At 46.8% G+C, this 24,612-nt stretch overlaps 1 protein-coding gene across 1 annotated transcript; it reads right to left on the bottom strand.

Annotated features, from left to right (window-relative positions):
- Positions 1 to 10,866: 10,866 nt before the first annotated feature.
- On the bottom strand, positions 10,867 to 24,604 carry Sde2 (SDE2 telomere maintenance homolog). Its single transcript, XM_021655567.2, has 7 exons — positions 24,471 to 24,604; positions 20,271 to 20,388; positions 18,133 to 18,244; positions 17,113 to 17,282; positions 15,851 to 15,965; positions 14,688 to 15,159; positions 10,867 to 12,111 (listed from the first exon to the last, which is right to left on the bottom strand). Exons 1-7 carry the CDS (start codon positions 24,588 to 24,590, stop codon positions 11,890 to 11,892), a joined length of 1,329 nt encoding a protein of 442 aa, XP_021511242.1. The 5' UTR covers positions 24,591 to 24,604; the 3' UTR covers positions 10,867 to 11,889.
- Between the last annotated feature and the right edge of the window lie 8 nt (positions 24,605 to 24,612).

The raw sequence follows: 24,612 nt of genomic DNA, 5'->3' as shown, positions 1-24,612 counted from the left end.
GCCCTAGCACAGAAAGAAGGAAAAGAAAGAAAGAAAGAAAGAAAGAAAGAAAGAAAGAAAGAAAGAAAGAAAGAAAGAAAGAAAGAAAGAAAGAAAGGAAGGAAGGAAGGAAGGAAGGAAGGAAGGAAGGAAGGAAGGAAGAAAAGAAGAAAGGAAGAAAGAAAGGAAGGAAGAAAGAAAGAAGGAGGGACAGAGGAGAGAAAGAGACGTAAAAGAGAGAGACAAGTGAAAAAGAGCAGACAGTTCAGCATGTAAGGACACCTGCCACCAAGGCAGAGGATCCGAGTTCACTCCCCAGAATGGTAGAGAGAACTGACTCCTACAAGTTGTCCTCTGACCTCTACAGGAGTGTCATGACTTGTGCATGCATGCGCTCAGTAAGTAAACTAGCAGAAAAAGAAAACAGGAGAGACCCAGAACCCAGGATCTAACCACTGAGGCGGGCCCCAGTTTGGTTCCCAGCTCCTGCATCAGGTGGCTCATAACCTCCCGTAACTCCAAGTCCAGGGACTTCAGCAGCCTCTCCTGTCCCTCTTGGGTACCTGCACATACGCGATAGACATCACATCAATATACACACATACACATAAATAAAAATTAAAAAATACAAATTGCATGGGAATTTTTTTCTGGGATGTAACAGAGGCAGAGAGCTTGCCTAGCTCTGGTCCTGGGTTCAGTTGCTGCGCTGCAGACAAAGAGGGAAAATAAAAACACAGAAGAAAACTTTTGCCCCAGAATTACCTCCATCCTCCTTTAAATTTCCATTCTCTCATCTTCCTCCTCCTCCCAAACTCTTCTCCATACCTTTCCCCATCACCTATGGAACTTTCCACACCTAAGCCTGAGAGGTTCAGGGGCTACTTTGGAGCCATCCTTTTCTTCTTTCCATCTCTACGTGATGTACAAAGGTCTAGCTTGACCCTGGCCAGGAACCACTGAGGCACCTTCCTCTGCCAGACAGAAGTTAGTTCCTTCTCAACAGCTCAGCTTTGACCCTGGCAGTCAGCCCACAAGCTGGCACTCTGGCCCTGCTCATTTTCTCCCTGCCCTGCACACACCATACCCCTTTCCGTTCTAATTTATTTTGTGTATGAGTGTGTGTGCGTGGGTGCCATGTGTGTGTGTGGTATATGGTATGTGTGTGTGTGTGCATGTATAGTGTATGCAGATGGTGTGATATGTATGCATGTATAGTGTGTGTGTGTGTGTGTATGATGTGGTGTGGTGCGTGTGTGGTGCATATGTGAGTGTATGTGTGTGGGGTATAATGGTTTGTGTTTGTGAGCACACGCATGTGTTTGTGTGTGTGTGCAGGAGTCAATTCTCTCCTGCCATGTGGATGCTGGGGATTCAAACTCTGGTCATCAGGCTTGGCAGCAAGCACGTCTTAAGACATGTCTCAGGACAGTGGTGACACACGCCTTTAATCCAAGCACTGGGGAGGCAAAGGCAGGAGGCTCTATGTGAGTTCAAAGCCAGCCTCGTCAACATAGTGAGTTTCAAGACAGCTAGACCTGTATAGAGAGACCCTGTCTCAAACCGAACAGCACCTAACTCTCATTTGACAAGACCCAGCATTATTTCCTTTGGGGTGTCAGGGATGGAACCCAGAACACAGAGCATCTAGGGGAGGACACTGCTCCTGAGCCACGCCTACAGTATAAATCAGCTCACAGCACAAATCTTACTTCCGTCATGGAAACTCTTTCCTAGTGTGGTCATCTGTCCCCATCCTTCCCCTGACAGTTGGATGGTGTTCCCTCCCTCCTGGCAGCATAGGCAAGCATGCCAGGCTCTCAGTAGAGAGCCAGCAGTCCTGTGTGGTCCTGCCGTCACATGGAAAACAGACAAGGGGTCTGTTGGGAATCTCTGGGCTAAGTCATCCTTTGGGGACAGATCCTCTCTCCAGAAATGCTGGTTCATTATCAGTAGCTCAGCTGCAGCTAGCATGGGAAGGAAACAAGCATTTGCATCACTCTGGGGAGAGAGCCCAGTTTGTCTTACCCCCTTCCTGCGTGCTCACTAGGGAAGGTGACATCCCAGCCACCAAGCCATCCCAGCTTCCTCTGAGCTACCTGCCAGCATTTGGCCTCCTCCTAAGAGCACAGGGAAGGCCTGGTGGGAGCCTTTTGGGGACGTGTGACACAAAATCAAACAGCAAAGAAAAGCAACCGTCTCCCACTCCACCCTCTCTACTCTTCAAAGATAACTTCTGACGGTTTACTCCCAAAACCATAATTAGATTTTTTTTTTAAAACAATGATTTCCTAATGGGTCTCTACTGTGAAGAAAATAGCATTAACTACTTTCCCTCACTTGGCACCCCATCTTTCTTCTGATCTATTTACTTGTTGATTGATGATTGATTGATTCCAAGGCTTGATCCCAGCCAGCCCTATATACATTCTAGACAAGGATTGTACCACTGAGCTACTGACTAATGCTACTTAAAGACAGCCCCAAACTTCCCTGTTCTAGAGCATTTCTTCATCCTCACTTCCTCCTTGAAAACTCTCCCCAGGAAATTAACCACTGGTATAATTTTTGTAACTATTCTTTCAGACATATTTTGACATAAATTAATTTTTTTTTCTTTCTCGTTTTTCAAAACAGGGTAGAAGTCACTATGTAGCCCAGGTTGGCTACAAACTTTCAGTAATCTTCTTGCCACAGCCTTTTGGAATGCTGGTAATCACTCACAGGCATAAATGTGTGTGTGTGTGTGTGTGTGTGTGTGTACATAGATTGAAATCAAGTTGCGCATATTTTACCGCTTGTTTTCTTCATTTACCTGACCATAGGTCTTGGTTACGCTGCCACCATCCCTGCTGTCACCCCGCCCCAACTATTGCATTCTTTGGGGGTGAGGGTCAGGTTCCATGTAGCCGAGGCTGAGCTCAGCCTCAGGGTCCCTGCCCCCACCTCTTGAGTACTGGGATGCTAGGCTATCACATTCTTTCTAAGGCTGAGTAATGACTTGAAGCACAGAAGCATTGCTCTGATGAACTTCTAGATTTTTCTCCCCCACACTACAAACAACAGCACAATGAAAACTGTCCACCTGTACAAGAAAAGGACAGCTACTGGGCACTGAGTAGAAGGGCGTGCAGACTTCCCGGCTCTGCCGGAGTCTTAAAGATCACCCTCATTAAAGGCCCGCTTAAGTGTTTGGTGATGAGAGTTCTCTACAGTCTCATCTCTCAGTTAAACACCTGCATTTGGGCCCGTCTAGTGTGTGGCTGGAATGAGAGGGATCAGGTAGCCGTGCCTCTGTCTTGCATTCCTCTGATTATCGGTGCAATTGAACAACTCTCCAATGTTTATTGCCACTCAGATTCCCCAGCACAACACATGCCCCTTTTTCTTCCTTTCTTGACAGAGCCCTGCTATAAGCCTCAGTCGACGTGCCCAGGCTCACAGCAGCATCAGTGATTCTGTACACTAAGTGAGCAGGGCTTAAAAGAAGGGAAGTGATGGGCTAGAGAGGTGACTCAGTGGTTAAGAGCACTTACTGCTCTTGCAGAGAGGACCCATGTTTGGTTCCCAGCACCCAACAGTGGCACACAACTGGCTGTTAACTCCAATTCCGGGGGTTCTGACACCCCCTTCTGGCCTCCGAGGGCACTGCACACATGTGGTGGTGTAAATGCACTCAGGCAAAACATTCATAGATATACATAACTCACAAAAAGGAAAAAGAAATAACTGAGACCCAGGGCAGGGATGCTAGCTTCTTCCCACTCCATCAGCGCTTATTTCTGAGGGTCCCAGTAGCTGCACACCATAGATTCTTCAACCACACTGCCCAGCTGGTGTCCAGACCACCTCATGAGTCAGGTGACCATGGGCGGCTTATGCTACCTTCCCTCCACATCTAGAGGAGGAGGAGGATTAATGGCCTATGTAGGTGTTGGTTTTCACATTTCTTTGCAACAATGGAGATGAACCAGGGGTCTTGTGTCTCACCACGCAGCTCTGGCTAGCCCAGGAATTGCTATGGAACTCTGGTTGGCTTTGAACTCTTAGAGATCTGCCTGCCTGTGCCTCCTACATGCTGGGATTAAAGTTGTGTGTTACCACACCAGTCTCTGCACCACAGACATTTTGTTTTTGGAGACAGAGTTATAGGCGTGTGCCACTACTGCCTGGTGCTGGGCTACTGTTTTTTAAGTTGAATTTTTCTCTTAAAATTTTTCTCTTAAAAAGCAAGATGGTTCAGTGGGTAAAGGTACTTGCTGATAAGTCTGACATCTGAGTTTCATCTCTAAGACCTTCATGTTTAATGCACAGAACCAACATCCAAACACTGTCCTTTCCCTTGACACTTGGGCCATAGTTCTCTCTCTCTCTCTCTCTCTATCTCTCTCTCTCTCTCTTTCTCTCTCTCTCTCTCTCTCTCTCTCTCTCTCTCTCTCTCTCTCTCTCTCTCTCCCACACACACACACAGTTCCCTTTTGGCCTCAACAGTGAAGGAGCAGTCCTGAGAGTTCCTGCTTAGTAAAATTTCCGAGCTGCCAGAGGGTAGAGGATTCTAAGTGATGGTGGCATCTCTTGATGTCGATACCATACCACAACCAGTGTGGAGGAAGGAGGAGGAAGAAGAGGAAGAGGAAGAGAAACATACCCAGAGCTCCCTGGGACAGACAGTGGGCACCACTATGCTTGGAGCCCTGGTCCTGGAGGTTTGCATCATCTCGGGTTTGCTTGTGCAGAACCCTGTAAGAGATGAGGTCCTCCCATGCAATGAAACTGAGGTTCAGAGAACAAAGAAGCCCTCCACATCTGGGGCTTGCCATTTGCCTCTTGAGTTAGAAGAATTTGAAATTGAAGCAACCATTTCTTCCCTAACTTTCCAGGATGAAGCTGGAATTTGCCTGCCCCATCCTTCACCTTGATTTCTCTGACAGCCCCTCTCCCAACACCTTCATACAAGTTACTTACTGTTGATTAAAACGAAAATAAATGAGCTAATGGTGAAACTTTATTGTATATTGTATAAGCTATATTGTATAAAAGCAGGTTTAAGGAAGCAGCACTGGAGAAGGAGGGGAGGGAAGGGGGAGAAGGGCTCACAGAGAGAAAGAGGGGCAAAGAGGAAAGACACAAAATGAGAGAGTAGAGGAGAAGAGGGGGTGTGAGGGGAGAGGAAGGCAGGGGGAAGGGGAAGGGAGGGACAGGCGAAAGGGCCTGGAGGAACCAAGATGTCTGGATTGCATAGTGAAGGGCCTTCTGGGAGAGGGGAAGCCCTGCCCCTAGGGTAGAGGGCTGGTAGTGCCAGCCACACCCTACAGCAGGTAGGGACTTAACAACTGTAAAGCACTGCAAATAAATGAGCAAAAGCCATAGATCCCATAAGTGGGGACGGGGGGGTGAAGGGAGAAGCAGCTTGTGGTTTTATTACATACAAATAAAATGTACTGTGCACCTGGCATTGAGATTGGGGACTCTGATGGTCATCTGGCCCACTCTTTCCCTGCGGGTCTTGGAGGAAACACTGTGCATGATCTCAGCACGGTAAGGTTTGTTGCACTTCAGGGGCGCATCAAGCTCCTTGAGCTTGTGGTCCAGGAACTTCCGGAAGCCACTGGGCGGAGTGTGCCATTTTTAATTTTTCTTTTCTTTTTTTTAAACAGTGAATTTATTTTATTTCGGTTTATTTACGTTACATCCCAAGGGTATCCCCTCCCCCTTCTCCTCCCAGTCCCCCCATTGTCCTCTCCTTCCCTTCTCCTCTCCCCTTCCACCTATAAAAAGGGACCCCCTTCCTCTGTATCAATCCTCCCCAGCACATCAAGTCACATCAGGACTGAGCATATCCTCATCCCCTGAGGCCAGGAAAGGCAGTGCTGCCAGGGGGAAGTGATCCAAAAGCAGGCAGTAGAGTCCATGTTAGAAACAGGCCCCCCACACTTGCCAGATGCCCCATATGAAAACCAAGCCACCCATCAGCCACATATGTGACTAGGTCCAGACCATATGCACAACCATGGAGGCTCCTTAGTTGATCTCAGTCTCTGTAGGCCCCCATGGGACTGTGTTGCCTGTTTCTGTTGGTCTTGTGAGGTCCCTGTCCCCTCCAGGTCCTTCCATCTTTCCTCCAACATTTCACAGGACCCCTGGAGCCCCGCCCCATGCTTGGCCGCAAGTTCCAGCATCTGCCTCGATCTGCTGCTGGCTAGAGCCTCCCAGAGTCAAGTTAGACTCCTGTCTGCAAGCATAGCAGAGCATCACTAACAGTGTCAGGGTCTGGCCCTCTGCTGTGGGTGGGTCTCAGGTTGGGCCAATGATTGGTTGGACTTCCCCTCAATCTCTGTTCCCTCTTTATCCCTGCACTTCTTGGAGGCAGGGTAATCTTTGGATCAAAGGTTTTGTCAGTGGGTTGTTGTGCCCCTTCTGCTTGGACCTGTCTGTGCACCTGAGTGCAGGTGCTCACGGAGGCCCGAGGTGTTGGAACCCCTGACCTGGGTGCTAAGAATAGGACCTGGGTCATCTAGAAGAGCAGTGTGCTCCTGCCCTGCTTAATTTTCATGTCCCACAACCAGTGATAGGCATCAGGATCTGGCCCTTGGACCTTCTCCACACTGTTATTGAAACCTCTGCGTTTCCGCCAGTTGCACTTAAATTTGACGTATGAGTCTGACTGGCACTAGGTGACAATCTTAGGCCTCACCAGAGGTCTGAGGGCTGTGACGGCAAGAGCAGCTTTTGTAGCAGGCCCAGAGCTGTCCCCACCCAGGTGCTGATTGACAGTCCCACACAGAGGCCAAGGCTACTCATCCAAAGACCGAGCCACACCGAGGCCTTGGAGGAGCAACGGAGACTCACCCAAGGTTTTTCACAATAACACAAAAATAAGACACCAAGGGGACCCACTCAACACATCCTCAGATCCACCCAGCTGGAAACAAAACCAAACAAAACCCCAGCAAATGGTTAGCGTGGTGTGTTTGTCACAGAGAGGGTTAATAGTGTGCGGACTGTTGAGCGCGCCTAGGAGCGATTTATTCATGACCCATAGAAAGAAAACAAGTGGAATCAGAGAAGCCAAGAGTTAAGAGAGGTCTGGGAATTAGCTCATTGGTGGAGTACTCTCGCCTAGCGTAGGTTCTAAGTTCAATTCCCAGCACCGCAAAGTTAGAGCAAACAGCCCCGGCAAGATCAGGCCAGGTCAGCTCCCTAACCACCCGCTGCCTGTGGCGGGTAGTAGGGTTGGGTGCCACAAGCTTCTAGGGAATCTAGTGCCCGGCCTTCGTACTGCACCCCTCCAACCCTCATTTCTGGGATTCCCACTGCCCTGCTTCACTTGAGACTTGGTACACAGTGCACTCTAGTGGCCACAACAAGTCATTCTAACCCGCAGATTTTTTTTTTTGTTTTATTTATTTATTTATTTATTTTTTTTTCTGAAATGGCGTTTCTCTGTGTAGCCTTGGCTGTCCTGGAACTCGATTTATAGAACAGGCTGGCCCTGTACTCCTAGAGATCACCTGCCTCTTCCTCCCTGAGTGCTAGAATTACAGGCGTGTGCCACCGCATCGGGCTCACAGGATTTTTTTTTTTTTTTTTTTTTTGCTTAGTGTTTCTGAGACTGTCCCTTAACTCCCTCTGTAGACCAGGAACTCAGAGATCCACCTGTCTCTGCCTCCCAAGTGCTGAGACAAAAGGCATGAGTAGTGTATTTGAGACAGGATCTTACTTGTGGCCTTGTCTGGCCTCAAATTCTCTGCCTCACCGCCCCCCCTCCTCTTGCTGGCCCTGCTGGCGCATGCCACTGTGCCTAGAAACGTTCTCCAGGGCTGGTAGTGAACAGCAGCCTTTCTGTAGACCTGCTGTGTGTGCCTGCTCTCCTCTTCAGTTGGCTTGCATTTGGTAAGAGTCCCAGCCATTTTTCTCAACAACCTTCAAGGGGACACATGCCCATGGGAGGTTTCCAAGTGAGGGTACAGTCCTCAGCTATGCTGAAGATGGTGAACATTTGGAATTGTTTGTTGTTTCATAGAACACATCATTACAATATCGCATTAATTCAGTCAACAAATACAGTACAGAACTTTTTATGTACCAGCCACTAACAAAATAGAACTCTGTACTCATGCAGTGATCTCCGTGTGGGAGAGGCCCATTCTCCTTACATAAAACAGAGAGAGATATGCACTTCAAATCAAGAGGCAATGGCGACATGTCTGTGAACAAGCATCTGAGGAAAAATGTGTCCCAAGCGGGAACCAGTCAGAGCTGAGCTGTGGTGGCAGAACAGCTCTGGTTTGTTTAAAGAACAGCCCAGAAGTTACTGCAGCTGAGGCACAGCGAAAATGAGGTCAGACGGGAGAGGAGTCAGGCTGCAGAGACTGGAGGCCGCAGCCGGCATGTGGGCTGCACTCAGGGAGGTGGGAACTCCAGCAGGGAGTGCTGGGGACTGACCTGGGTGTGCATTCTCAAGAGTTCCGCAGCTTGGAAGCAGATGCGGGGAGCCAACTCCACCACAGAACCTGCCGCCTCCTCTCCCTGAGATCCACGGCTGGAAACATGGGAGGTGTCCTGAGATGACCTTCAAGCCGAGATGTGACACGCCTCCCCAGACTGCAGCATTCCTGGTCGAGCACCGACGAAGTGGGCCAGTGAGCCACCTGGCAAGCCCAGAGGTTTCCAGCAGGCCCAGTGCCGTAGCAGCGACTGCACTGCCAAGACGTGTCTGTCTGCATCTCCCATTACTTCATACTTTTCCCATTTCAAGCTTCGTCCCGTTCCTCTCCGGAGAGGAGCCCGAGGCCTCATCTGTTACAGACCTAGACGCTCTCACTGCACTAGTCCCAGCTTTTCTTTGTTATTATTTAAGGCTTCTTGGGTGATTTCAAACTGTCCACCTTCCTGGCCCCCAGGTGCTAGGACTACAGTGTGTACCGCCATGTCACGTTTCTGCTAGACATTGGCACTCCAGTCCTAAAGAGAAACTGACGCCACAGGCAATTCGCCAAAGAAGCTCACCCAGCCCTGCTCTGGCAAGGCCAAGACCTCATCTCACAGGCCACAGCTTCCGCACGTTTTTGCCCTGTCAATTCAGCGCTCAAGTCTGTGGAAGAGCGGATTCCACACTGAAACACACACCATTTAACCAGCAGGGTTCCCTCCCTGTGGGGACACCTCGGAGACCCGGTTCCCCTCAAGCTGGTTTGGGTTCTGTATCTAAAAGGAACTTGCTTTTAGTATTTGAAATTGAAGAACTGAGACATCGGACCCATGGCGGGAACTGGTATCTTGGGAGTCTGACAGAGCCGTCCAGCAGAAAGGCACTGCACACAAACCACGCCTTCCATGGGGCAAGGACAATCAGAGCGATCATCTCTTCTCACTGGTAAAAGGCCCACATGCCTGTGAGCTGCCCAAGGGCGGCCCACACTCCCATCCTAACTAAGATAGGGCAGAGATAGAGCTCTGGCAACCTGAAGACCAGCCAGGTCATTAGGAAAGGTCACTCACTGGCCCAGCAACCTGCTGTGGCAACAGAAATTCTTCAGGTATGGCTGCCCAACTGACCTGCTATAGAGCAAAGAACTTTAATCTCACAGAGCATACAATATCTAAAGGTCTGCACCCAACATTTTTTTGCTGGGGTTGGGGGAAGGCAGGAATGTCTTGAAATAGGGTCTTGCTATGTTGCCAAGGCTGACCTCCAACTTGTGAGATCAAGCAATCCTACCTTGGCCCTTCAGTACCTGGTACTGAAAAGTGCAAGTCCTTTCAAATGTCCTCTCAAAGTCTGAATAGATACCTACGTGGTATGTGTCTCAGGGTTTCTGTTGCTGTGATGCAACATCATGACCAAAAAGCAAAAACAAAACAAAAAAGCAAGTTGGGGAGAAAAGGGCTTATTCACATTGCAGACAATGAAGGTCAGGACAGGAACTCAGCCAGGGCAGGGTCCTGGAGACAGGAGCTGGTGTAGAGGCCATGGAGGGTGCAGCTATGGCTGGTTCAGCCTGCTTTCTTATAGAACCCAGGACAAGCCCAGGGATGGCACCACCCACCATGGGCTGGGCCCTCTCCCCTGTGATCACTAATTGAGAAAATGCCTTACAGCTGGATCTCATGGAAGCATTTCCTCAGCTAAGGCTCCTTCCTCTCCCATGACTCCAGCTTGTGTCAAGGTGACATAAAACCAGCCAATACAGTATGAGAGGGTTCAGGTACCCACACTAGAAAAACGACCCTCCCTAAACAACAGAAAACTCTCTTTCCCGCTGTGAGCACGAGTGAGCCATGGTATCTAGGCTGCTTCTCCAGAACCACCCTCTGGAAACTCCACATGTACGAACAGGGGGGGGCCTGAGGCTCCCACACCCCTCTACCAGGCAGCTTTGCCTTGGGGACCCTTAGCAGCTTGATTAGATCATAGAAAGCGGACAACCCTGGGGCAGAAATGTTTGGGTAGGAGTGGGGAACAAGGACAGACTTGGTGACTCAGTCACAGGGTGGGCTAGCATGTCTGTGCCCCAGAAGAGACGTTAGGACAGGGCCGGAAAATCTAACCAATGGCATCCATAAAACTACAAAGCTCAACAAAGTCCAAGCTAAAAACAAGCAGACTACACTTAGGCACACCTGAAAACAGAGGTCCCCCGAAAAATGTTGTGACAGAAACTGTGTGACTCCCCTGACTTGTCATCAGATACAGGGACCAGATGATGATGATGATGACACTGTGAAATTGTGAAAGACGGAGAAAATCCAAAAGCACCAAATAAGAGACGTTTAAGGCAATGCAGACACGTTACGCATAAAGATCACTAAATTAACACAACCAACAATTTAGCAAACACTATAAAGTTATCCTTATCTCAAGAAAGGCAACTCCCACAGTCATAGTTGAGATTTGAGTTTTCTCTTATTTCTTTATTAAAATAAACCAGCAAAGACAGGTCATATGAATGATCCTACCAACTACTCACATAATGGGTGTGCCAGAACACACTCCCTGCCAACTCAATGGATCTTACTTTTGTTTTGTTTTTGTTTTTCCAGATAGTTTCTCTGCGTAGCCCTGGACTTACTCTGTAGACCAGACTGGTCTCAAACTCAAAGATGCACCTGTTCCGCCTCCTAAGTGCTGGGATGAAAGGCTGTGCCACTGCGCCCAGCATGGGTGTATGCTCTTTTCAACAGTGCACAGCAGTCACCGTGCCAGACCTTCTGCTGGCTCATTAGAAGGGTGCAGGGTAGTTTCTGTCCTGAGTAGTCAGTAAAAATAAGACATTTACAGAAGACACAAATATTTGCTAATTGGGCAATACACTAAAAAAATAATAAAATAAAAATCTGTAATCGGTGATCTAAGGCTTTAGGAGGTAATGACTTAATTCTCTGAAAACCAATCAATATAGATAGGGCCCTAGCTGGACTAAAAATCCCCAGTGAGAGGCCTAGAAGCAGCTGGGCTCCATCCAGGAAACCTGTACAGTTAGAGAAGTTTGTATCATAAGACAGAGGTATGAAGAACTGCCTGCAAACCTCAAACTTTGGGTTACACAAATTTCTTGAAAATATTTTACACAAATAACACAATATAAAGCCAAAGAAATTTATAAACCTCTGATAAGATAGGCGCAGTGGCTCATACCGAAGAAAGGAGGATCACTGCAAGTCCGAGACCAAAGTGAACTAAACAGTTCTTAGTCTGGGTTAGAGTGAGTCTATCTCAAAAATAGCAAAAAGAAAGAAAAATAACAAAGTTTTCTCTTCCAATAAACACCTCAAGCCCAAGTACCAATGAAAAGAGACAACTTAGAACCAAGTTATTAAAAAAATCTGCTTTTAGTATCAACAGAAACATTGGCCACAGTCCATATCAAGACAGAAAAGTGTCAAAAAACATGAGCGCTCTGAGAAAATTCATTTCTTCTTCCCTTTCGAAGGCTTGGCAAATAAAGCTGGGTCAATCTGCTCCCTTGCCAGGCCTCTGACAGAGAAGAGCCTGGCTGCGCGCTCCTGCAGGGTCCCCCCGCACTTGAGTCCAAGGGCCATCAGTTCACACTTGAGCCTCTCCAAGCCCAGCGACTCCAACTCCGCTGCAGAGTGGAACGCTGACAGATCCACCGCTTCCGGAGCAGGAGCCTGATGGGAAGAGAAAAGAATTAAGGCCGGCCCCTTCCTCTGAAGGAAGACTATAATTACCAACGCTCTATTTTCAAGGAACTGTATTACTGCACCATCACCCTGCTATTGACCTGTCATCTAGACGCCATCCCATATGCGGTTTTGATACACACAGAAAGCTAATTTCTTATCTGTGGATCTAGAAACAAACATTCAAGACAGTCACATGCATAGAATTTGACAGGCTCTTCCCTCACAGCACCCAAGATGGGGTCTCATCAGCATGTACCACTATACCTGGCATCTATTTTTGGCTTTTAAAGACAGGGTCTTGCTAAAGCTCTGGCTTCAAACGTTCAGTAATACTTCTGCCTCTGCCTCTTAAATGCTGAGATTGTCTGCCACTGTGCTTAGATGGGAACATGTTCTTTTTCTTTTCTTTTTCCTTCCTTCCTTCCTTTCTTCCTTCCTTCCTTCCTTCCTTCCTTCCTTCCTTCCTTCCTTCCTTCCTTCCTTCCTTTTTTCTTGTTTGCTTAAGATTTATTATTTATACAGTTTTCTGCCTGCATTCCAGAAGAGGATACTAGATCTTATTACAGATGGTTATGAGCCACCATATGGTTGCTGGGAATTGAACTCAGGATCTTTGGAAGAACAGTCAGTGCTCTTAACCTCTGAGCTCTCTAGCCCCAATGGTTCAGCAATTAAAAGCTAAAGGTCCCAACTAAAAGGATAAAAAGAACAGAATGAGAGACTTAGGTTTAATGACAAACTTAAAAGGAATGGGTTTTTCTCTTCCTCAGGAAAGACCTTCATATCCAGGTAACAATTACTCAATTTTGTCTCACATAAGAAAGAAAAATCTGAGTCGCAATTTAATAGTAGGAAATATAGCACAGTTCATCAACTTGAAAATACCAATATAGCCTTGTTATTGCGTGTATAAAGAAACAAACAGTGGGCTAGAGAGAAAGCTCAGTGTTAAAGAACATCTGCTGCTCTATCATGAGAACTGGAGTTTGGATATTAGCGTCAGGTGGATAATAGTCTGACTAAAGGATCAGACACCCTGTTCTGGCCTCTGTGGACACCCACATACACTTATGTATATACACACACATAGACAAGACATAGACAGACAGACACACACACACACACACACACACACATACAAATAAATGTAAGACAGGCATGGTAGCATCTATGTTTAGTCTCAGAACTCAGGAGGAAGAGGGAGGCAGATCTCTAGGCATTAGAGGCCAGCTTGGTCTACACAGTAAGTTCTAAGACAGCCAGGGCTACACAGTGAGACACTGTCTTAAAGAAGACTTTGTTTCTCTTCCCCAGGCTTCTCTTTCCTATATAAACCTGCCATTTTGGCCACACGCTCTCTTGGTCCTCGGCTCATCACTTCATCCACTTGCACTCTCGTTTCCCTCTCCCCAATACCCCCACCATGGCCCAGTTCAGCCTGGACCCTTCCAGATGCCTCTGTCCTCTCTCTCATATCTACATTAAAAACCTCATCAACCATAAAACAAACACCCCCACCCCCCAAAAAAAAAGCAATTAAAAAAAAATCCAAACCAGGCATATGAGGTCTTAGAACATGAACATGACATCAAGTACACCATCTAGTGGCAAAAGAGTGTAATTCCAGAACACAGAGGAGACAGCTTCTCATCAAGATGAAATGTTTTCCCTAAGCAGCTGTATGAAGGCACATCTTCATCTTACACACTCACTGTGCAGATCGGACACCACCTCAGCTAGAGAAGAAAGAAACCCTGCATTGGATGACTTTGTAATCACAGTGGATCACCTTGTACTCAGAGATTTAGAAGGTAAAAAGGACTACCCTGAGTTCAAGTGGCTGGACTACAGACAGGGACAGACAGAGAAAGAGACCCCATCTCAACAGAAAAGAAAGACAGGAAAGAAAGAGAAAAAAACAACTAAACTAAAAGGGGGCTAGAGATGGATGGCTCAGAGGTTAAAAGCACTGGCCGCTCTTCCAGAGGACATGGCTTTGATTCCCAGTGCCTACAAGGGAGTTCACATCATCTGTAACTGCAGTTCCATTGGATCCAATGCTCTTCGTGGATACAAGCATGCACATTTCATGCAGACATACATGCAGGCAGACTATCCACACACATAAAATAATAAAACCTGGAAAGAAATGAAAGGGATGGGTTGGTGGCATATGCCGTAATCCCAGCACTGGAGAGGTATAAAGAAGGAAGATCATCTTCACTTTGGGGCCAGCCTGGTCTACAAAGCAAGTTCCAGATCATCCAGAGCATGGACTCATGCACTCTTTCTTGTTCTGTCTCTCTCTCTCTCTCTCTCTCTCTCTCTCTCTCTCTCTCTCTCTCTCTCTGTACACACACATACACACAAACACACAGAGTTATTGTTGATAGGATTCTTTGTTGCAGCCTAGGCTGTCCTGGATCTCATTCTGTAGACCAGGCTGGCCTTAAACTCAGAGATCTGCTGCTTCTGCCTCCTGAGGGCTGGGATTAAAGGTGCACTCTACCCACGCCTAGCCATTTTTTTAAAGAGGAAAAACAAACAGAACCCCAACATACTGTGTCTCCTGAGCAGCTTCCTTCCAGGTTAGCCACAGGAACGCTTTTCCTGTCGTCTCCAGAGAGAGACATGGCAGCTCTGTCCCCACCAGTCATTACTGTCTCTTGGTCCTTTTCTGTGGGCTTGGGACTCTGTGTTTCCTTCCTTGCCAGGGTCTCTTCTGTTTCTGTGACCTTCCTCCTCTCGCTGTCCTCCTCAGAAGATGCTGCTCCCAGCTCTCTTCTTGTGCTCTCCAAAATACCCTGCCCAGGGTCAGTCACGGGGTTCTGAAGCTCTTTGGGTGATTCAGAGTGTGTGCTCAATCCCGAGCTCTGAGAACTGCCAGGACAGTCGGCTTCCGCTTCACCACCATCACTGCCATTTTCCTGAGCAGAGCAGCTCAGCCCTGAAGTACCAGGAGCCTCGTCACTATCATCATCTGAGCTTCCAGCACTGGACCCCTCGGCAGCCTCCAGTCCTTCCATGTCCAACCTGTGGGAAGCCGCAGAAAGTGACGCCATTTCCAACCTACACCTTATCTGGGTGGTGAACTGTCTAACTGTAAGAAAAGCACAGGGGGCTGGAGAGATGGCTTAGAGGTTAAGAACACTAGCTGTTCTTACAAAGGTCCTGAGTCCAATTCCCAGCAACCACATGGTGGCTCATAACCATCTATAGTGAGATCTGGTGTATAGGCAGAATGTTGTATAAATAATAAATCAATCTTTAAAAAAAAAAAAGAAAGAAAGAAAGAAAGAAAAGCACTGGCTAGCTTAAGACAGCGAGTAGATAACTTTCAGAAAAGGACATTCCAGAGGCATAAAAGGAAGTGGAAAAACACCTCAAGGGACTGCACTGTCAAGTGCCCTGGGTGCCAATCGACAAAATCTGAAGACTGACGAACTCTGGAAATTTGAGCCGCTGTCGATACTACTTAAAAAAGTGCTTATTCTAGGCCTGGGTGTGGTGGCCCATGTTGATCTGTGACCCAAGCAGAGGAAGCTGATGCAGGAGGACCCCAAGGTTGAAGAGTAGCCTGGCAGAGCAATATCCTCACACACACTCACAAGAAAATCAAAGTGGAAAAAGGAGGGAGGAGACTAGGCACTTGTACAAACAGACAAGATGGAAACATCATCCAGGTCCCCAAAGATCAACGTGGAGGAAACTGGGAAGGACTTACCAAAAGCATTTCCTTTTCTTTGCACCAGCTCCCTGGTCCCTTTTTAACTTGTTTGGCCGTTTCCGAGTCTCACTGATTTCTGCTGAAACCATCTTGCTGGAGGCAGCCTGCATACCTGAGTGAAAAATTTAAGTAGTTTCTGTCAGGATACCAAAAAAAGGAAAAAAGAAAAAGCAGCCAGGCATGGTGGCATGCCTTTAATCAGGAAGGCAGAGGCAGGCAGATCTCTGAGTTTGAGGCCAGCCTGGTCTACAAAGCAAGTTCTAGGACATCCAAGGACTACACAGAAAATCCCTGTCTCCAAAAACAAAACAAAACAAAAAGCGTAACAGCATGCAAAGTAACAAGTTTCTTTATGTTGTTTTCATACACACTTAGTTATGGCTATTCCTCACTTGAGGTATGTAAATTTCTTCATTCCAAGTTTTTATATGCTTATGAAATTAATCTCAAGTTCAAAAATATTTCAAATAAACATTATGGAATTAAATAAACACATTTGTTTGTGACAAGGTCTCACTCAGCCCAAGCGAGTCTACATAAACTGTGTAGCTGAAGATGACCTTGACCTTCTGACCCTGTCTACACTGCTCTAGTGTCTTTATTTGTCCGGTTGCTTTTGGTTTTTTGAGACAGGCTTTCTGTGTAACAGCCCTGGCTGTCCTGGAACTCACTCTGTAGACCAGGCTGGTCTCTCTGCCTGCTTCTGCCTCCCGAGTGCTGGGATTAAATCTGCACCGCAATGGCCAACTTTGACCAGTGTTTTTAAAACACCAATACGCAATTAGTAACTTGGGGCCGAAGGTCCATTTCTAACACACATTTGTCTTTCCTGTTCCAGCACAGCCCTTTGATGAAAATTCCCTTCAAGTCAACTCCACCCTTGACAGGCCCAGGACACTGAGCTGGATAAAAATATGCTGAGGTGTATACAGACTCCTAGAGACTCCCCCTAGCCCTGCACTGCACAAGAAGAGAAAAGGTGGACTAGGGAGACGGCTCAGCCATAATGGAGGAGAGAAATCATGTTCTTCCCTGGGGCCCGGAGCCAGAGAAAGCAGGAGTGAAGCCAAATGTTGCATCTGCACTGGGCACGGTGGAGGGGCTAGCCTGTGAAAGGTCTGTGCTGAGTTTTGAAGAGACGTTCCACAGCTCCCAGCACCCTCTTCCAAATGCTCCAGAGGCCCGCCATGTAGTGGAGTGGTCTTAAGCTCATGGCTCCCCCGGGGGCCTGCACAACACAGAGAAATCCTCGCTCTCACCTTTGAGGACTGAATCCTCCAGTCGCTCTGCCATTTCATGGCACTGCCTCTGGTACTCGGGGCTGGTGAAGCAGTGCGTAGGCTCTGCAAGCTTCCGCTGCAGTCTCTCCAGGCGCTTCTGCTCTTTTTCAGCCTCTCTCTCAGCTTGCTGCTTTACCCACTCAGCCATGCTGGCGAAAAACGGAGACGTAACTGAAGGGCTGCATCATGTGTCGCACAGCAGACCACACACATGAAGGTGGTCCCACACTAATGAAGCTAGAAAACTCTTGTTGCTTAATGACACTGTAGTCACAGTAGTACTTACTCACCTGTTTAATGCTAATTTATTATTAAAAAAAAAAAAACAAAAAACAAAAAAAAACAAAACAAAACAAAAAAAACCTCCAGGCATGAGTAGCATAATATACTGACATAAGCTTGCTAATAACCGTCACTGACTTAAACAGCTACTGTACTATTTACAGAAAGCAGGCAATCACAGGGGTCAAACCTTAAGCAAGTGCTCTACCACCAAACTGGACAGTTATTCTACTACCATTTCACTTATGTCCCTACCTGCCATTAAGTTTACTTATTCTAGGCCTAATGGTGCACAGATAGATCTCTGTGAGTTCGAGGCCAGCCTGGTCTACACTGAATTAAAGGACAGCTAAAGCTACAGAGGGAGACAGACGGACTCACAAAAACACAATAGACAAGCAAACAAAAATCAAGTTTATGGTGGAACTGCATGCTACGTCTTATGAAGACACATCATGTCTATCAGTCCACCAATCTCTTCATTGTACCACGTTTAATGCCCAGGCAACTAATGCTCCCTCTGTGATGCTTGCATCAGGAATTCTGTTAGCAAGGTGCTTCCCAGAACTCACCTATAGCATTTTGACTATATAAAAAAATGCTCCCTAGACAATTAATGGACTCCTAATCATACTGTGATACTTCTGCAGAAAGTGTGTCATTAAGTGCTTAATGTCACCATAGTGTAAGAGATTAACTACAAAGTGGATATCTTACGCTTTCTCATGATTGACATCTCGTAATCTCCGCCCACTGAGATCCCGGCAGGCTTCTCGATTGGTTGTCTTCTCTATCTGCGCACCAAGTGCTCGAAGCATAGACCCAAAACCTGAAGCAATATATTTGGGTTAAGTAGGTTAAGGATGGCAAGGATAGATGCAAGCTAGGATTAATGAAAACAGCCTACATTACAATACTAAAAGTAAACTCCATTCTTTCTTTTTCTAGTTGAAAAGGAGATGGACATCACCGTCTGTATCCTGGAAACAAAGGTATTGATCACTTTGATTGGCTTTGTGTCTTTTGCATTTCCCTTTGTATTTCTGAAATGCTGAACTGCACAGCACGATCAGTGAAAAGCTTTAGTCCCCACCAGAAACCCCAAGACTCCCAGGTGAAGAACTATGTGACGGGCCTTTGAGGTGGTTCACTCAGCAAAGCGCCGGCTGCATGAGCTCAAGGAACTGTGACCTGGAGCTTCAGCATCCATGCACAAGCTGGACACAGGGCACATGCTTATCAACCCGGCAACATGCCTAAATGATCGCTGGAGCTCACGAGCCAAGCTGATGAGCTCAGGGTCATTGAGAAACCCTGTGTCCACAAAGTGAAGAGTGACAGATGAAGACAACCCTTCTCAACCACAAACTCCATGCACACACTATCTCACACATCTGCACGCATACACACATGCACAGGAATACATACACCACATGTACAGGATTAGAAGGTTTATGTGAGGATGTATACAGTGGCTCACTGTAGGAAATCCCACTCCTTCCCCTTGGAGCACAAACAGGCTATAGGAGGCACACCAAATTAGCCAACTGGGTATAACAACCAACCAAAGAGGAAGCAGAGGTAGGTGGGCCGCTGTGGGTCTGAGGCCAGCCTGGGATACACTGTGAGTGCCAGATCAGACTAGCTACAGTAACCGTCTCAAGTTAGTCAACAAAGAAACAAACAAAAACTTCAAAATCATGAGGTGTGCCTGGCATACTGGCACCCTTGACCAATCTCAGCACTTGGGAAATTGAGGCAGAAAGATTGCCACAAGGTCAGGGCCAGCTTGAACTACTTACAAGCCTTGTCTTAAAGGACAAATAGTAACAGCAGTCAAGTGGTGTGCTTCCCCTGCCGACCCCTTTGGTTTTTCAAGACAGGGCTCCTCTGTGTGGCCTTCCATATCTTGTCTGCCCTGGAACTCATTCTGCAGACCAGGTTGGATGTGTTCAGAGATGCCCCTGCCTCTGCGGCATCTGAGGACATGCTGCTTTCTCATGGACACCCTTCAACAGGCAAGATGCTAGTCTGAGATGTCGCTACTCTGAAACCAAACCACATCAGGCTCTGAGGAAACTCAAGAACAGGCTTGTGCATCAGAAGAAACCTGCAGCACGCATGCTCTGTTTTCATGCTTCTACTTTCTCTGCTCTCTTTCTTCTTCTTCTTTTTTTAAGATTTATTTATTTGCTGGGTGTGGTGGGAGGCAGTGGCAGGTGGATCTGTGAGTTTGAGGCCAGCCTGGTCTACACAGAACCTTGTCTTGAAAAACCAAACAAAAAAAAAAAAAAAAAAGGAAAAAGATTTGCACATGGGTATTGCCTGCACACGGACACATGCACAACATGCTTTGCCTGGTGCCATGGGTCCCCTGGAACTGGAGTCAGACAGTTGTGAACCGGCCCTCTTGCTCTCTTCTTAACCGTACCAGTACACCCAGGACCTTACTCCACCTGGCCTGGCAAGATCTGTTTTCTAAGGTGACTTTGGGTCACCCTTAGAAGTACAACAGGAGACAAATCTTGATAAAAGTGGCAATCTGATTGTTTTAAAGCTTGCCCTTCAACAACCTACAAGAAATAATGGTTACCTTTCATCATCTAACCCTCCCTAAGTCGTGGAGCCAAGGTTCTCAAAGAGCAGCCTGGCTGGAGAAGCTGAATTACTTTGTGTTTTTTGTTTTTGTTCTTCTCAAAAAGACTACACCAAAAAAACTACCCAAAACTGAGTATAAATGATTTCACAAGGCAAAACAAGGCTAGTGTAGCAGAGACCAGCAAGTCTGCTCATTTCTAACACATGGCTCAGAACCACAGAAGCTGCCACAACGCGCCACCAGTATCACGTCCTACCTCCTTTGCCCCCACAGAGTCTGGGCTCCAAGCTGTACACAGCTCCACGTTGCACCGTGTCCCCAGCAGCGGCAAGGATGCCATTGCATTTCACAAAGAAGCATTCCACAGGGATTTCCTAGAGACAAGAGTAAGTTTTAATGCCTTCACTGGACCAGACCTAACTTTACTCTTTTGCTAATCTTTTTCCCAGTTGCTAGCTGACCCAGTCTTCCGTGCTTGGGTGCAGTTTCCTACTGCGACCTATGCACCCTTCCCCCTCGCTCAGGTCACCTGAGTAATGGGAGCAGGCTGCACAGGGCTCACATCTACTAAAGCCGAAGTCTCGCTCAAGTCTCCTGACCCTTATAAACTGGGGAAGGGGAGAAAATCAATTTAATATCAAAACTGATCCAATTGGCTTAAAACTGTCAATCATCCTGAAAGGTGTAGTGTAGGCAAAAGGTTATGGTGTAATTCAAATGCTGATTTCTGTATGCCCCATATCTAGTTGCAAGCCTTGTTCTAAGAATCGACCATCTCAATACTGTATAAGCTCTGCTCCCCATGGTCCCCTGACATGTGACTAAAGCAGCTTATAGCCAATCACTGAGCAGGGGAGAGAATAGGGCTGACTTCCTGCTACCCAAGGAAGGAGGAGTTAGAGGAGAGGAAGTGGGGGACTGAGCCAGGGGATTCAGCCATAGGCAGATGTCCAAAAGACATCAAGAAAAAGGAGCTGGAGCTAAGGAAAGCTATAAAGTGTCCTGGGATGTATGCTGGGAGGAAACCAGTTTAGCTTAGAGGGTCAAGAATAGAATAATAACTGCTCAATTCTTGTGCTGTAAAGCTTACTACTAAACAAATATAACAGAGGCTCAATCACTTAATGGCAGCTGGGTTAAGAGTGAACTAGGATAGGCAAACAATTTTATACAAATAACTATAACAATGTAGTTGGGGAGAAGGGAGAAAGCAGAAGCAAGGGTACATTTTGGGTGTTTTGTTTTGTTTTTGGAGAGGTCTGATCTCACTGTGTAGCCTAGATTATGAACTCAAACTAGCAATCTTCCAAGTGCCAAGATATCTGGCAGCATTCCACCATGCCCAGTGAGTTTAGATTTTACTCTAAATAAAACTACTGGCCTGTTAGGGTAACCATGCTTTTAACCCCAGCTCATGGAAGTCAGCAGCAGGCAGACCTCTGTGAGCTCCAGGATAGCCTGGTCTACATAGTGAACTTTAGGACAGTCAACACTACATAAAAAGAGAGGCTGTCTCAAAAAAAAAAAAAAAACCCAACCCAACCCACCCCACACACAGTTGTCAATATACCAATGTCACTTAACGCCAAGTGACTGCATAAAATCAGAGAGGGGGAAGTTATCTGAAAAAAGATCAGAAGATAAATCCTGGTAACCCCAAAGTTAGAAATCAGGGAGATGAGGCAGCAGCAAGAGACTAGAAAGGAGGAGGGTTGATAGTGCTGTAGGGGACAGTCATGGTCAACTGTGTCAAACGATGAAAACTGGAAACTCACTGCTCTTCTGTTGTTGTGATGACACCATGACCAAAAGCAACCAGGGGAGAAAAGGATTTATTTCAGCTTACACACTCCCCGGTCACAGCCCATCAGTGAGGGAAGTCAGGAAAGGAACTCAAGGCAAGAGCTGAAACAGAAACCATGGGAAAACACTGCTTTTTGACTTGATCTCTCTGGCTGCTCTGCTAGTTTTCCTATGCATCCCAGATCCACAGTAGCCTTGGCAATTAAGAAAATGATTTCCAGCCGGGAGTGGTGGCGAATGCCTGTTACCCCAGCACTCTGGGAGGAAGAGGCACACGAATCTCTGTGAGTTCAAAGTCAGCCTGGTCTACAAAGTGAGTCCAAGACAGCCCAGGCTACACAGAGAAACCCAGTTTCAAAAAAGGAAAAAAAAAAAAAAAAAAAAGGTCAGAACAAAACCAAAGGTCAAACTGGTAGAAACAATGCCCCAACTGAGATTCTATGGCTGTCAAGTTGACAGTTGATCCTAACTGTGCATAAGAAGGTAATTACTACACACAAAGAAACCCTGTCTCGAAAAAACAAAAAAAGGAAGGAAGGAAGGAAGGAAGGGAGGGAGGGAGGGAGGGAAGAGGGAGGAAAGAGGGAGGGACAGAGGGAGGGACAGAGGAAGGAAGGACGTTTTCAAGGTCTTTACAGCATGTTACCTTCAAGTGCATCCTTGGAGGTATCCATTAACTTGTATCTGCCTTTACTGGTGCCTGTTACGGCTAATCATCAGCAAGGTAAATTTTCATTCTCAGCGAGAGAGAACTTAATGGTTTAAAAAGTGTAGTGTGAACTTGAGCTCTTTTGATTGTTCCTATTTCATCAAATTGCCCTTTTGTAAGGCTCAAATGTTCTGATAACTGCTCCCATTTATTTGTCATCCAAACAACCCCATGTTTTTCTGGATGCTTACTGCGCATGTATATCACCTTTGTTAAATCTGAGGACTAAGTAACAGGGTGCTGTTTTGTTTTCAAACAGGGTTTTATGTAGTGCAGGCTGCCCCAAACTCTCTACAAAGAGGGGCTGAAAATGCCCAATCTCATCTCCACCTTCCAAGAGCTGAGATTATAGGCATACAACACCATAGCACAATTTTTTTTCTTGGTTCTTTCACAAAAAATGTTATTTCCAACACTTCTCATTGTTAAAATTCCATTGTTTAGAGCCAAGTACTCGACTGTAATCCCAGCACTAGGGAGGCAGAGGCAGGTGGAGCGCTGTGAGTTCGAGGCCAGCCCCGTTTACAAGGTGTACAAAAAAAAGCCCTGTTGAGGGAGGGGGCAAAAAAAAAAAAAATCCATTGTTTATGAATCAATTTTAAGTTTAAAAACAAATCATGAGCTGGGTAGTGGTGGCACATGCCTTTAATCCCAGCACTGGCAGGCACAGGTGGCTCTTTTGAGTTCAAGGTCAGCCTGATCTAAAAAGTGAGTTCCAGGACAGCCAGGACTACAGAGAAACTGTGTCTCAAAAAAGAAAAAGAAAAAAGAATAATAATTATTCTTCAAATATATTGAAATTCATTTATTTTGAAAAATATTTCAGTTCAAATAGTTAAAAAGATTCTTATTAAAAAAAAAAAAAAAACAAACTAGACTGCAGTATAGAAAAGAAAACAAAAGCTAGATTGGTGGTATACACCAACAATCCCAGCACTCTGGTATGCTAGAACCAGCCTAAGCTACCAGGCAAGACTTCCTTGCTCTTTTTAAAAAAAGAAAAGAACGAAGGGGAGACAGAGAGAGAGAGAGAGAGAGAGAGAAGGAAGGAAGGAAGGAAGGAAGGAAGGAAGGAAGGAAGGAAGGAAGGGAAAGAAAGAAAGAAAGAAAGAAAGAAAGAAAGAAAGAAAGAAAGAAAGAAAGAAAGAAAGAAAGATTAGAAAACACATTATTTGCAAGCACATACTGCTTCTTCGTGAACTGGCCAAGTCTCTTTAGGATTAGAATTGGCACTTCAACATTTGTTAAGCCCAATAGCAAGCAGAGAAAACTGACTTCAACAACTCAAAAAAGGTGCGGTCATAAATAAAAACCGTTCTAGACCAAATACCCAGATTAAAATTAGATTCAGGGAAGAAGTTTGGGATTTCAGTCAGCAAAAGCAAGCTTACTTGGGATTTAAAGCTCAGAACTTTAGATGCGCCTGGCCAGCGTTTCATAAATACACATGGACAAAGAGAACGGGCAAGGAGTGTGAAGAAGAGGACCAGAACACCTGTGCGTGATCGGCGCTGACCAGTGGCCAGAACCCAGTCCTTCTCTAACCGTCCTTTGGCCTGGGTCCAGCTATGACCTATTCTCTGGGTTGGAACGAATAGGGTTTTCCTGAGGGGTGCATAGAAAAGCATATTCTTATTCGTAATATGTGTGTAAGAAAGAGGAGCCTTACAGGCATAAAAGCATCACTGAAGGAGAAAAGAAACAGAACCAAAGAGCCTCCAATCACGGTGTGTAAGCGCCGGAACTGAACGTGGTTTCTCTCCTGCGACGTGGAGACAAAACAAGTAGCGCCCCAGAAGAGCAGAGGGGGGTCCCCGAATTAGCCAGAAGCACCCGAAACCGAACAATTCTCGGCCTCAAACCCCGAGACGTCCAGAGAACGGAAGCACCCACGCCCGGCCCGGCCCGGCTCTCCCCCGCACCCCCGGGAACCGCGATCCTCACCCGCTCTCGGCAGTGCCGGTGGATAACATCGCGCACGGAGCACGTCGCCGAGGCGCACGGCAGCGCCTCGCACCCGGCTCCGGGGCCGCGAACCCACGCCAGCACCGCAGCCTCCGCCATTTCGCCTGCTGGCGGCACCTCT

The sequence above is a fragment of the Meriones unguiculatus genome, chromosome 11 (assembly GCF_030254825.1).
Source record: "Meriones unguiculatus strain TT.TT164.6M chromosome 11, Bangor_MerUng_6.1, whole genome shotgun sequence".
NCBI classification, from domain to species: Eukaryota; Metazoa; Chordata; class Mammalia; order Rodentia; family Muridae; genus Meriones; species Meriones unguiculatus.
The sequence above is the reverse complement of the archived record's forward strand: the minus strand, read 5'-3'. Positions and strand labels throughout refer to the sequence as shown.

What these genes read in the sequence shown, in the direction of transcription:
- Sde2 (XM_021655567.2), bottom strand. Translation starts at nt 24,590, where the DNA reads ATGGCGGAGGCTGCGGTGCTGGCGTGGGTTCGCGGCCCCGGAGCCGGG. An exon ending in ACTCTGTGGGGGCAAAGGAG is followed by an intron (nt 18,245 to 20,270) that starts GTAGGACGTGAT and finishes ATATTGCTTCAG; the next exon opens with GTTTTGGGTCTATGCTTCGA. An exon ending in AAGAAAAGGAAATGCTTTTG is followed by an intron (nt 15,160 to 15,850) that starts GTAAGTCCTTCC and finishes GGCTTCCCACAG; the next exon opens with GTTGGACATGGAAGGACTGG.